A 14,325-nucleotide genomic window follows, 5' to 3' on the forward strand; every position below is an offset into this window, starting at 1 on the left:
ATTTATGCAATTTGTGAGATCGGCTGTAATGTCTTAATTCGCCGATCCGATCAATGTCGTCATTGTCGTGTTGAAACTTTTTGCAGATGCTCCCATGGCTTGTGTTTTATCTGTCTCATTTACTCTGAAGACGTTCCACACCACCGACATGTTTGTTTGAATCCGAGTGTAAATGAGACAGATGAAACACAAGCTATTTGCAATCTGTGCAACACTAAAGAACCTCGTGGGGGGGGGCGTCTGCAAAATGTTTCAACACCACAAATTTAATCAGGCACCTGGATAAGGAACACAAGGAGGAGCCGGATTTAAGAAACAGCTACTGAGATGACTGAAAATGTTAATCAGGATTTTATTTAGCAACATATAACCAAAAAAATTAGATCACAGTAATGCTTTATGTCACAGGCCCTTTAATTGGTCATTTGCAGGTATAGCAGTTCATTTTTATGATATTTTACAGAAATAATGGTGCAGTTTGGTACAAATGATGAGAAAAATGTGCAGTTTGTTCACCTTTTTAAAAAAATAATTTCCCCAAAGTAGTTGTTGTGTAGCTGTTCATTCATTCTTTTCATTTATTTGAAAAGGTTTTATAATGTTGTGTCTGTCAGAGTGTCATTTATTAAGATTTACTGCATTTGAACAATTAGAAACCCAAATATTATAATAATATAAGTAGATACTAATACCAATTAAACCTACTTAACATCACTTTTATTATTTTTCTTATACTTCTTATACTTTTGCACCAAATTGCACCAACCAATCTGTAAAATATCCTGTTAAATTTCAGTAAATTACATTGAAATTTTCCTGAATTTGTTTTATAAAAATGGGCAAAGTTCAGTAAAAGCACTGCTGAGATGACTGAGGAGGACCAACACTGACTTATCTGCAAATAAATATATAAATAAATGTAATTATTAAGCAAATTATCAAATAGTTTATGAAAAAAATGGAAATTCGTTAAGTAAATAAGCAAAGTAGTAAAAAGGTAATCGTAAAAGATTCCAGAAAACATGCAAAGAAATAATCAAATGCATTTCTGAAGTTGAAAGTCATAATAAAAAGTGAAAGTGAATCATTTTTATTTACACTTGAGGTGTTTGTGGCCAGGTGGGGATTACACTCATACAAATGAATGTTAGGAATCATCTCAGTTTATCTTGAATATGAAACTCAGTTGTTGTTCTTGAATCTAAAATTGAAAGTCATCCATCTGTGGTTCCTCCAGATATCCTGAGAAACTTCCCCTACGTTGAATTCTCTGGAGTTTTAATGTTGGTTTGACATTAATGTGGTGAGACTGTCTGACATTAAGAAGAGACAACAATAGAGAAAGAAGGCATTGATGTCTGAAGCTGTGTTTAAATAAAAACAATACCAGAACCCTTAAGATGATAATGAGGACTTATTTTAATACCCATCATGCCTCTGCTCATCCCCATCCAAATCATTTTTTTAAATTACATTTTAAAAGTGTTGAAATTATTAACATATTTATTAAATGACTTTTATACATTATATTATACTATAATAACTTTCATTGTATAACAACGTTCATACAAGAAATACATACACCCAGTGCTTCATATTAGAACCCAGCCAGCATGTCCATGTGGGCCCCACATGGGTTAAAAGTGGGCTGTGTGGGTACTGAGTGGGCTTCAACTGGGTCCCACATGGTTTCAGTAACATGTGAAGCTGCCTGTATGACCTCATAAAGGATGTAAGTGGGCTATGTGGGCATAAACAGAGCAAACTGTATGGGCCCCATATTGTTTCAGTAACATGGGTCCCACATGTGAAGCCCATGTGGGCTGGCTAAATGGGCCCCATTTAAGGTCCATTCTGATCCCACTTAGACCCACATAAACATACGGGGCCTATATGGGTCGGCTGTGGCTCAGAAGGTCAATCAATCAATCTCTTAATTCTGGTTAATAGCGGAGCTGCAGAGAACAAACAAGCAGATATATCATTTGACTAGACAAGTTCTGATATTACTAGTTGCTGGTTTTATTGCAGTACTGATGTTCTCGTTCCCACCAGTCTTTACTGGTTGAACTGGTTTCATCAGTCAAACCGTTCAAACTGTTTAACCAGTAAAACAAACCAAAAAAAAAACCACGTTAGCAATTCACAAGAATAGTTTTACTTTTCTGAGTCATCTTCTGGACTTGAGTAACACCTTTAAGCTTCGATGAATCATTACATCAGTATATTGAAATACTCAGAAGTACTTCTTAGTACTTCTTGAAATACTCAGAAGTACTTAGAAATACTCTGAAAAACTCCAGAATTACTGACCATTAAATATAAAGATCAAGCTGGTGTTCTTACTTCCTCACAAAAAGTTCAGATTTAAGGTTTTCCCCTGCAACACTTCCTCATTTCTTTTTTTGTTGTTAATCTCACTTTGTCTTCTGTGATCTTTACTACACTCACTCATCACTCATTTTTCAGCATATAACTTTAGCATTTAGGTAGAAAGATAAATAACTATATGATGAATATAATCCTCAGAATCAGTGCTGGTCCTGTCCTCCCTGGGGCCCTCAGCTAAGTTCTGCTATTCAAGGTGCAAGCGTGCTGGTGGATGCACACAAATGCACAAATGCACCTTTCTGTCCGAGCTGCAATTCAGGAACTAACACAGTTGCTTGCTAGCAGTTTTGGCCATTTTTTTTTTGCTCTCCTCACATTTTTACTCACTGTGGGTTCATTTTTCCCTGCACATGCATCCTGCACGTCTAGAAAGCAGTACAATCATGGCCCAAGATGTCTTATTGTGCAGCCTCAGCCTACTTGTACAGGGATTAAGAACACAAATACCTGCTTGTTGTTCCTGCAATTCACTCTAGTGTTGTTTTCTTTTCCTTTTTTCGTGGCCTGAGGGATCGCTGTGCTACATCTTGCCAACTGTTATCAGTAAATATGAGCACGCTTTGTAACTCAGGTGCGGCCTTTTCGGACGTGCAGGACCGGCTCTGCTCAGAATTCATGGCTGAAGAGTTTATAAAAAAGAGAAACAGATTGTGAACTACAGCAGCAATGATCAACTTTTTAGATAATGAATTGTTAAGTAGCAAAAAGAAAAAGACAAACGTGATGATTCCAGGTTCTTAAATGTGATAATTTGCAGCTTTTCTTCATCTTACCTGATAATAAATTGAATATTTTGTAGTATTTTTAACATATATTTTGTAGACACTGGATGCATCTGCTGTGTGAGCTTCATGTTTAAGTTTTCTGATGTTTTAGAGGATGAAAACACTTAATCAATAACGATTTGTTGCAGCCCTGTTGAAGAAGTGAAGTTAATTTCCTTCATCGTGGATTAATCAGGCTGATTAGATTAACTGTGTCTTTCTAACAGGGATCTCAAGGAGAGCAAGGAGACGCTGGAGTACCTGGGAAACTGGGACCAAAGGGTCTGCAGGCCTCCAAAGTGAGTAGACACAACAGACACACAACACTCAGACTGCAACACAAACACCGACATTTAACCTGCAGCAACATTTAAATAATCAAATAATAATCTGACATCATCTGAAGGCTTTTATACTTCATCACAACGACACGTTCATGTACAGACAACTATAAAAAACCAGCCAGACATTGTTCAGACATGAAGTGCAGACGGAGCTCTGAATCACTTACAGAGTCATTACTCATGTTTCAAGTCAGCAGTTTGAGTTTGTCTGAGTTTAAATATATAATATTGGTCTTTTTTACAACTTGAATCACTCAAATATTTTTATAATAAAGATTTAGTCTTGTTTGCAGTTCAGTATCTTCACACTGTCAGCAATTTAACATTAAAGCTGATGACTGTACATGTTTGGGTTTTTTTTATCACTTTTTCAGACCTGAAAAACTGGAAAAATTTAGGAATTAAATATTTTTTAATTGAGCCAAAACACAAAGATACACACATTTACAAACCATTAAAACACAATAAATACAAAACAAAACAAACATTATATGTATTATAATAATATATATGAATGATTAAATTAATATATTAATTTAAATGATTAATTATTGCAATAATTATTCATATAGTTAATAATAACAATAACAATACATATAATAATAATATTTATTTATTTTTATTTTTTTCTTCATATTGTTAATGATAATAATAATATTATTAATAATTAATATTATTTTATTTTTATTTATTTTTTCATTGTGTTTGAATGGCTTTTGAGTGTGTATTTGTGTATATTATTATTATTATTATTATTATTATTTAATTAAATCAATTATATGTATAAATATATATAAATTATATATTATTTTAATCTACACTGACTTTACAGGGTTGTGGTTATCAGCTACATTAAGTTATATTTATTGTCATATAGATATTATTATAGTATCATTATACAGTATGTAGTTAAATTTAAAGGTGTGCTGATGTTATTAATGACGGAGTTTATCACTGTTTGTTTTTCCTTTAGGGGGCCAAAGGTGAGACGGGAGCCGACGGTGAAAAGGTGAGTCACTCGTCTGCTGAGCTCTTGTTTCTGTTGTGAGTTTAAATCAAATTAACACGAGCAACTAATATAATGAAAGGGTATAAATCAGCAGAAAGGGTTTTTTATTTCCATCCTGCTGCAGCCTTTTAAAGGCTCCTGTTAAAGTCTGGGTTAAAGAAGGAAGGAAGGAAAGGAAGGACAGAGGAAAGAAGGTAGGAAGGGACGGAGGAAGGAAGGAAGGAAGGAGGGAAGGAAAGAAAGAAAGAAGGAGGGAGGGAGGGAGGAAGGACAGATGGAAGGCAGGGAGGAGAGAGGGAGGGAGGATAGGAAGGAAGGAAATGAAGGAAGGAAGGACGGAGGAAAGAAAGAATGAGGGAGGGAGAAAGGAAAAGAGGTAGGGAGGAAGGAATGAAAGGACAGAGGAAAGAAGGGACGAAGGAAGGAGGGAAGGAAAGGAAGAGAGAAGGACGGAGGGAGGAAGGACAGACGGAAGGGAGGAGGGAGGGAAAGAAAGAAAGAAGGAGGGAGGGAGGGAGGAAGGACAGATGGAAGGCAGGGAGGAGAGAGGGAGGGAGGATAGGAAGGAAGGAAATAAAGGAAGGAAGGAAGGACGGAGGAAAGAAGGGACGAAGGAAGTAGGGAAGGAAAGGAAGAGAGAAGGACGGAGGGAGGAAGGACAGACGGAAGGAAGGAGGGAAAGAAAGAAAGAAAGAAAGAAGGAGGGAGGGAGGGAGGAAGGACAGATGGAAGGCAGGGAGGAGAGAGGGAGGGAGGGAGGATAGGAAGGAAGGAAGGAAGGAAATGAAGGAAGGAAGGAAGGAAGGACGGAGGAAAGAAAGAATGAGGGAGGGAGAAAGGAAAAGAGGTAGGGAGGAAGGAATGAAAGGACAGGAAAGAAGGGACGAAGGAAGGAGGGAAGGAAAGGAAGAGAGAAGGACGGAGGGAGGAAGGACAGACGGAAGGGAGGAGGGAGGGAGGATAGGAAGGAAGGAAAGGAAGGAAGGAAGGACGGAGGAAAGAAGGAAGGTGGGGGGGAAAAGGAGGAATGACAGAAGAAAAAAGGAAGGGAGTAAGGAAGGAAGGAAGGAGGGATGGAAAGAAGGAGGGAGGGAGGGAGGAAGGAAGGACAGAAGGAAGTAAGGGAGGACATAAGGAACAGTCAAAACAGACGGGGTCAATTTGACCCGGGAGGACGACACGAAGGTTAACGGCTCCTTTTGTTTTCATGGGAATAAAAGATGAACTAATGAAGGAAGGACGGAGATTTTGGAACCTTATCAAAACTCTCATTGGATATTTATCTACTGTCCATAAAAACTCCTGCAGGTCAAACATTCTGTTGTGGTTAATAAATAAACATGTAAATATTTGCTGAGCTATTAATAAAACACAGCCAGGAGTTTCCCCCTTTCACCTACTTGTATTTCCTGTTTTATGTTGTTTACAATAAAACGATTAGAGCTCGGTGTGACTCTATGAATAAATGACAGGAACTTCCTCTTTCATCACACGTTTATTGTGGGGTTTTTATTCTTCTTCTACTTCCTGCAGGGTTCAGGAGGGAAGAAAGGCATCAAAGGCATCAAAGGACAGAAGGTAAACAAAAACAAACAGTTTACAGTCAGATGATGCAACTGGACGTTCCCTTTCACTTCCTGTTTCCTTTCACTTCCTGTTTCCTTCCACGCATTTTAATGACAGATTTGTTTGTTTCCCTTTTTCAGGGAAGCAAAGCAAACCATGGAGACAAAGGACAGGTGATTTTATTCAACACACACACACACACACACATATACACACACACGCACACAAACATACACACACACACAAACAAACACACACTCCCACACACATACACACACACACACACACACACATACACACACACAAACACACGCAAACACATACACACACACACACACACACAAACAAACACACACACGCACACACACACCACACACACAAATATTAAATTTGTGTAACCATGACGACATCATCTCTCTCTTTTTACTGACAGCGTGGACCTAAAGGCGGGATCGGTGGTAACGGCGTCTCCGGCCCCGTTGGTTCTCCGGGCCTTCCAGGAACCAGAGGGGAGAGAGGCGGGATGGGAGACCCGGGAATCAAAGGCCGACCAGGACCCAAAGGAGCACCAGGTCCCACTGTGAGTAACAGCTGGGTGTCATCTGGAGGAGTGCCACCTTAAAAAACAGACACATAAATATATAGTGGGGACGTGGTCGCTGTGCCAGATAGAAATGAATGAAATATCTAGAAAAGTAAAGAGTTAAAGCTGAACAGGTGGTTGATTTTTACTTTAAAGACCGTGTAAAGTGAATTCAGACATTTTCTTCTTAAACACATTAAATAGGTCATAAATGTATTTCTAAAAAATGTGTAAAAAGCATTTCAACTATTTAGATTTGAATTGTCGAGCTAGGCTTCACAAACTGTGTTTCAACATTTCTGTGTCTGGATTAAGTGAGCGGGTCTGAAAATGTTTAGCATAAACCCGCCCCTGCTGCTGTAGGTATAAATACATTCAGCGCACACTACTACTACAGTCTACAGGTAGCCAGTTAGCCGCCGAGCTAGCAGCTGGGTTAGCAGCAGAAAGCTCTCAGACCTAGCGTCCATGTTTCTGGTAGAGGTGGTGACTTTGATTGACAGGTGACACTTGGTAGGGGGCGGGGCTTCAGCGGACTCGGCGGGCACTCCCACAGCGTTTGGGAGCAGAGACAGAGGCTGATTTTTACACAACTTTGAAGCCTAATTTCATATATTTGGCGATTTTTTTTAATCATTCTAATTTGGCAGGGTGGTTAACAACACACTTTTCTGTGGGATGTCAAACTCAGAACACATATTTATTCTTACTTTACACGGAGTTTAAATCATAACAACCAGGGTTCCCACTGATCCTTAGAAGGTCTTAAAATATCTTAAATTTTGTTTTTCATATTCAGGGTTTTAAAATGTCTTAAAATATCTGGATCTGTAGGAGGTAAGGTGTTAAATGTAATTATATTTCTTCAGTTTATCATAATTATCATTATTTTCTGATTATTTTACATAGACCAACCAACAATCAACTTATTAATTAAAGCAGTTGGAACTATAATGAAACTAATCATTGGTTTCAGTCCTATATAAATAACTTCAAAATTAGCTCTATCTATCAACCCACTACAACAGTTAAATCCTGCTTTTGCATTATTATTATTATTATTTGTCTCAGCACTGGTATTATTATTATTATTCCTTAAAGAGGTTTTAAAAAGGTCTTAAAAGTCATTAAATGTGTTCTTAAAAACCATGTGTGGGAGGATGGGACCAAACAGACATGACTAAAATATAGAAGAGCAACTACACATGGAAACCAATCATGTCGTTATGTCTCCTTTATAAATATAACAATAACAAGACAAGCTGAGAAACTGAATGAGTCAAAGGTGAACAGCTGGTTTATTTTCACTTAAATCATCAAAGAGTTTCTAAAGAACCGTGTGGGAGGATGAGACACGGAAAGTAATAAAATATCTAGATAAGTATGTTTAAAAAGAATTCACAGGTGGCCCCGACCATAAACTGTGTCTAGACGTAAAGTTCAATCAATCAATCTTTATTTATAAAGCGCCAAATTACAACAAAATCATCTCAAGGCATTTTACACATAATTAACCTTTGTGTCGTCCTCCCGGGTCAAATTGACTCTGTCTGTTTTGACTGTTCCTTCTTTCCTTCCTTCCATCTGTCCTTCCTCCCTCCTTCCTTTTCTCTTTCTTTCATTCCTCTCTTTTTCCTCCCTTCCTTCTTTCCTTCTGTCCTTCCTTCCTCCCTCCCTCTTTCATTCCCTCCTTCCTTCCTTCCTTCCTCCCTTCCTCCCTCCCTCCTTCTCTCTTTCTTTCCTCCCCCCTACATTCCTCCCTTGCTCCCTTCCTTCTTTCCTTTGTCCTTCTTTCCTCCCTTCCTCCCTTCCTCTTTGCCTTTCTCCCTCCCTCCCTCCTTCCTTCTTTCCTCCGTCCTTTCCTTTCTTTCCTCCCTCCTTTCCTTCCTTCTTCCTCCCCTCCTTCCTTCTTCCTCCTTTCCTTCCTTGACTCGAGGACAACAGGAGGGTTAAACAAAAACTTTAAAAAAAAATGTGTGTTTATTTGTTTTTATGTTTGTGAAGCAGATATTTTAAAAGGTGCCATATAAATAAAGCTTATTGTTACTATTATTATTATTATTATTATTATTATTATTATTATTATTATTATTATTATTATTATTATTATATATGGGGTCTAAGTGGGATCAGAATGGACTTTAAATGGACCCATTTCACATGTTGGGCCTATGTTACTAAAATAATATGGGACCAATAACAATTTTGCTCTGTTTATGTCTATGTAGCTTCGCCCACTTACTTCCTTTATGGGGCTCATACAGCCAGTTACTGAAACCATCTGGAACCTGCAAAATTTACCCAGTTCAAGCTCACTCAGTACCCACATAGCCCACATTGAACCCACATGGGCTTCCTGGCCGGGTTGGGAAAAAGACAATACCACAACAAACCGAGAAACTGAGTCACAGGTGTTTTATTTCCACCTCATCAGAAGTGAGGAAGGATGGGAAATGTATAAAACCAAACTAGGCTTCAACCTCATGAAAACTAAACAAAAACACCACAAAAAACAAACTAATGTAGGAAAGTACTTTCAAGATGAATCGACAGGCGGCACCGACCACAAGCCGAGTGTTTCTAAGGCGGCAGATCAACCACACGGGTGAAAAAGCCCCAGATGTTGTTTTGCTCTGCTCCACATCTGACAGGAAATATGAGCAGACTGAGCAGGTAGAAACTCATCATTTGGGTTATTAGCTGCATGTAGTTATTATCATTAATGTGTAAAGACTGCTGTCGAACAGAACAGCAGTTATATACGATTAAAATCACGTTGATCAACCAACAACATTTTCATTCCTCAACTTTCACCAAAAATGATCTTTAATTAGAAATCTTCTTGTTTTCTAAAGATCTTTTAAAGTTAATCTGAAAAATTAAGCACATTTTTAAAAAGAAGAGAGGCAAGGCAAGGCCGTTTTATTTATATAACGTATTTCATACACAATGGCAACTCAATGTGCTTTATACATAAAACAAACATTTAACAGTAAGAATTGGAACAAAAAAAAACATAAAAACATGCAATTTGAGAAATAAAAATAAAAACCAATAATAGTAGACACATGGAAACATTAAAACATACAATTAACCCCCCCCCCCCCCCCACACACACACACACACACACACACACACACACTCACACACACACACACACACACACACACACACTAATAATAAAAAATTAAATAAAAACAAAGTACAGAAAAATAGAAAGAAAGAGAAATAAAATACTAGAATAGAGCATTAAATATAAGGTTGCAGCATAAAATAATGATTTGCTTTAAAATCATTAAAAGGACATACTGTAGAGTGCAAATGAAAGATTCAATTTAAAGTGCTTTAAAATAAGATCTCAATCATAAGCACAGGAGAAGAGAAGTGTTTTTAACCTGGATTAGGTTATAAACACTTTAAAACACTGTTTCCTTTGCATGAACTACATTACATTAAAAAGTACATAAAGCGAGGAGAACTCACCGGATGAGTCTTCCTACTTGCAGATTGCAGACTCATTAGAGGATTAAACGATGAGTGAGTCATAGCAGCGATGGAAGGAAGATAAACGAGTGTTTTGTGTCCTGCAGGGTCCCGGTCTCACTGATGAGCAGGTCCTGCAGCTCTGCAGAGGCGTAGTCACGGCCCAGATCTCCCAGTACGCCTCCTCCATCCGGGCCAAGTGTTCCCAGGGCTGCCCCATCAACAACCGGACACTCATCGGGCCCCCGGGAGGCCAGGGGCCGCCGGGACCGTCAGGGAAACCTGTAAATATCATTCCTACTCTAGTTTATACTCTATTTACCCTACTGTCTGTTTCCTACTCTAGTTTATACTCTATTTATCCTACTGTCATATTACTACTGTATATTATTCCTACTCTATTTTATACTCTACTTATCCTATACTGTATCTATTTTATACTCTATTTATCCTACTGTATATTATTCCTACTGTCTTATTCCTACTCTAGTTTATACTCTATTTATCCTACTGTTTTATTCCTACTCTATTTTATACTCTACTTATCCTACTGTATTTACCCTACTGTATATTATTCCTACTGTATTTTATACTCTATTTATCCTACTGTTTTATTCCTACTCTATTTTATACTCTACTTATCCTACTGTCTTATTCCTTAGTTATTTCGTTTAAGTTAATAGCTGTGGTTTAAATGGTCCACATCTCTTATAGATTCAGGTAGATTATTGCGTCATTTTGGAGCATATTTAAAGAAAGCTGCATTTATTTTTCTTGTGTGTATAATTGTGTGTATTTAAAACCTCAGCAGTAGATGATCTGAGAGCTTGTGAAGGATTATAAAACAACAGAGAGTCAGAGCGAAACCATTCAGAGCTTTAAAAACAAGTAAAAGAAGCTAAAAAAAATCTATTTTAAAAGATACTACGAGCCAATGAAGTGAAGCTAAAACCAAAGTAATATGCTCACTTTTCCTTTATTTTGGTTAAAAGTTGAGCAGCAGTTGTAGTTTTTCTAGTAAATGCTTTGTTCGTCGGGTAAAAACAGCATCACAGTAGTTTAATCTGTTGGAAATAAAAGCATGAATACATTTTTCCGCGTCTGTGTGGGAGAGGAACGGACGTATTTTGGTGATATTTTGTCTTTAACCGTCGAAAACCGCAGTTCACAGTCATAAAATCCCCCGTTAGTCATTAATAAACGTCTTATGGGGGAAAAAGGAAATTCACAATCACATTTTTATAGAATATGAAGAATACAACATGTTTTAACGCTGATTTTGCACATTCACATTTATATTTAGAAAAAGGGGCCAAATTTGACCCTAAACAGTATTAAAAGGTTAAAGTGAGAATCAAACTTCAGCTCTGAATAAAGAATAATGCCCAGACATATTACCTCTGATTTAATTCACATTATTAATTAATTATTAATTAATTTTTGCCTCCGTCTTTCAGGGTAAAGCTGGAAAAGCCGGAGCAAAGGGAGCCAGAGGTGTTCAGGGAGACAGAGGACTGGAGGGAGACAAAGGAGCGCTGGGTAACCGAGGTAACGGCAACTTCTTTTTAACGTTATGGGTTTTATATTGTTTTTATATGCAGAATAAAAACTAACACACACATTTAGAGAATTAATCTGCTTCCTAAAACAGATCATTCGTTCCCTTAAATTACTAATTTGCTGTAAATTACAAACTGTTTCATTTTTTCAGTGTAATCATTTATACGGTCAAATAACCTAAAATACAAAATCATGTCCTCAAATTACTGAACCATCCAATAATTGCCAGAAATTCCTAATTCTTTGAAAGTGTTTGAGTGTTGAGAGTGTTTATTGGAGCTTCTGACAAGTTATTTTATTATTTTTATTTTGTATAATTTTTGATATATCTGGAAGTTTTTGCAGTTTATTTTTCATAGTAGGTTTTTTTTAACCCTTACATACATTACAGGGTCACATTTGACCCATTTACATCTGAGAGCTATAAAATCACCCTATATACATTTCTTTAAGTAAGACATAAGCCACAGTTTAGAAAAATGGAAATAAAATGCATATTTTTAAATTCTTGTGCAGCTGATACACATTTTTATATATGCAAATGGTCAAGTTTGACCTGTATTTATTATAAAAAGCATTCAAACATGTTGTGTTCATCATATCCTATAAAATGTTCTCCTGGACCATAAAATAGTGATTTTTCCATAAGATGAATCAAACATGTATTAACGACTGACGGGGAATTTATGAATGTGAATTAATGTAGAGACTAATTATGAGTCAGAACAGTATTTAAGGGTTAAACAAATAAAAACATATGAATACAATGTTGTTCAAAGCCCTTATAGGTCCTGTGTAAAGCTCATATCACCACCTACTAAATACAGATAAATGAGCTTCTAGACCTGCTGCATCTCATTTGATACAAACATTTTCAACAGGAATTAATATAATAAAATATACTACAAAATATATCGTAATTCAACACTGCATTGGTTTATCTGTGCACTGCATGAATCTGATCTTATACATCAGGTTTCTCAGGAGGGAAACAATGATCACACTGATGATGTAGAGCTCTCTAAAACTCATGGATTAAATTTGATTCACTTGACATTAAAGGGTTAATATCATTCTTCAAATTACTGTGACTGAACTCTCACCTACTTTTATTATATGTGGGCTTTTCTTCACCTTTAATATTTCACTATGGACTGTTAGAGTGTATTAGTTTTAATTGGATCTTGGATATTTGTTTATATATTTAAAGATCCCCCTCCAGACACAATAACGTTTTTTTAAATAAAGTTTTTTTAAATAAAGTTTTTTTAAATAAAGTTTTTTTAAATAAAGTTTTTTTGAGTCCCATTTTTTCTCAGAAGCTTTGTGTTTTTTCCCCAACAGGTAAAAAAGGACCTAAAGGTGCTGCAGGTGTTCCAGGTACGGGCCTGCCGGGACTCGACGGACCACAAGGCTACAGAGGTACGCTCCACACACATCTCCACACGGTCAATCATGCACTAAGATCACATGACAGCTGTGAGACTGGTGACATCATCGATATGTGTCATAATGACTCATCACACTTAGATGGGAGCTGCTGGTTTCTTAGGAATCTGGAAAAGGGAAATGAAACTGTAAAAAATAACTATTGAAGGAAGCTTTGTTTCTATGTTTTATGCTATTTTTCGGATTTGGGAACTTTAGAGAGGAGATTAGAGGAAGATGTGAAGTTTCTTGTTTTATCACTCTGTTGTTTACATGCATGCAAAGTCAACTTTAACAACACACAGCTGCATATACAGAGAAATATGCATTTATATGTTGTGTTTTAATAGTTAATAGTGTCAGTAATGTGTCAATGATGGGTTTTTTTGTTTGTGTCCATGTGTTTTAGTTTAAATTTAAAGGGTTAAAATGTGAAAATAAACGTATGAATAACTTACACACATTCTTTTTTTGTGGACCCAGCATCAAATTTCTGCTTTTAATCCATTTTGAGAGAATATATTAGAGGATTATGGCAAAAATGTCTAAGTGGTGTAACCATAAAAACTTTGTACCAAATAATTCAACTTTCTTAAAAACAGTAAATTGTCAATAAAACACCATATCAACTAGTTTGGCATGATCTTACATTATAACTTACATTATAACTTAATATGTAATATGTATCATTCTTTTGTGGTTACACCATTTGACATTTTCAGGAGCATTCAGTCTTACTTTTGTTAAAAAATTATGCAAATATCATTTCAAATGATATAAAACCAACAAAAATACTAAATGTATATTTTTAAAAACCTGATGCTGCTTTTAAACTTATTTTTTAACATATTTATGAAATGCTCATGTTGCTAACCCTTATTTATCACTGAAATCCAGATACTTCATTATAAGATAATATGGCAGTGGTGGGATTTGAACCCACGCCTCCTGAGAGACTGGAGCCTTAATCCAGCGCCTTAGACCGCTCGGCCACACTACCTGCTGTCTTACATGCATGAAACACATTGACAGAACAGAGCGGAGCTGGCTTCCAACCTCTAGGTTATGAGCCCACAATGCTTCTTCCACACCACTCTGCACTTTCACATGACATTTTAAGGTTTACAAAATCAATGCTTTATGGTTACACCACTTAGACATGTTTGCCATAATTTATTACAATTGTATTCCATTACC

The 14,325-nt window shown here is 36.7% G+C and overlaps 1 protein-coding gene and 1 non-coding gene across 2 annotated transcripts in view; one reads left to right on the forward strand and one right to left on the reverse strand.

The window, feature by feature from the left end:
- Positions 1 to 14,325, forward strand: part of zgc:113232 (uncharacterized protein LOC541546 homolog) — a 45,883-nt gene that overhangs the window by 30,624 nt on the left and 934 nt on the right. The window contains exons 19-26 of the mRNA XM_062422036.1: positions 3,383 to 3,454; positions 4,473 to 4,508; positions 6,042 to 6,086; positions 6,215 to 6,247; positions 6,508 to 6,654; positions 10,248 to 10,424; positions 11,598 to 11,688; positions 13,045 to 13,122. Of these exons, the coding sequence (XP_062278020.1) occupies positions 3,383 to 3,454; positions 4,473 to 4,508; positions 6,042 to 6,086; positions 6,215 to 6,247; positions 6,508 to 6,654; positions 10,248 to 10,424; positions 11,598 to 11,688; positions 13,045 to 13,122 (679 nt within the window). The remainder of the gene's footprint in view (positions 1 to 3,382; positions 3,455 to 4,472; positions 4,509 to 6,041; positions 6,087 to 6,214; positions 6,248 to 6,507; positions 6,655 to 10,247; positions 10,425 to 11,597; positions 11,689 to 13,044; positions 13,123 to 14,325) is intronic.
- On the reverse strand, positions 14,047 to 14,128 carry trnal-aag (transfer RNA leucine (anticodon AAG)). Its single transcript has one exon. It is a non-coding gene; the product is annotated as a tRNA-Leu (tRNA).

Source organism: Scomber scombrus, chromosome 7 (genome assembly GCF_963691925.1).
Source record: "Scomber scombrus chromosome 7, fScoSco1.1, whole genome shotgun sequence".
NCBI lineage: Eukaryota > Metazoa > Chordata > Actinopteri > Scombriformes > Scombridae > Scomber > Scomber scombrus.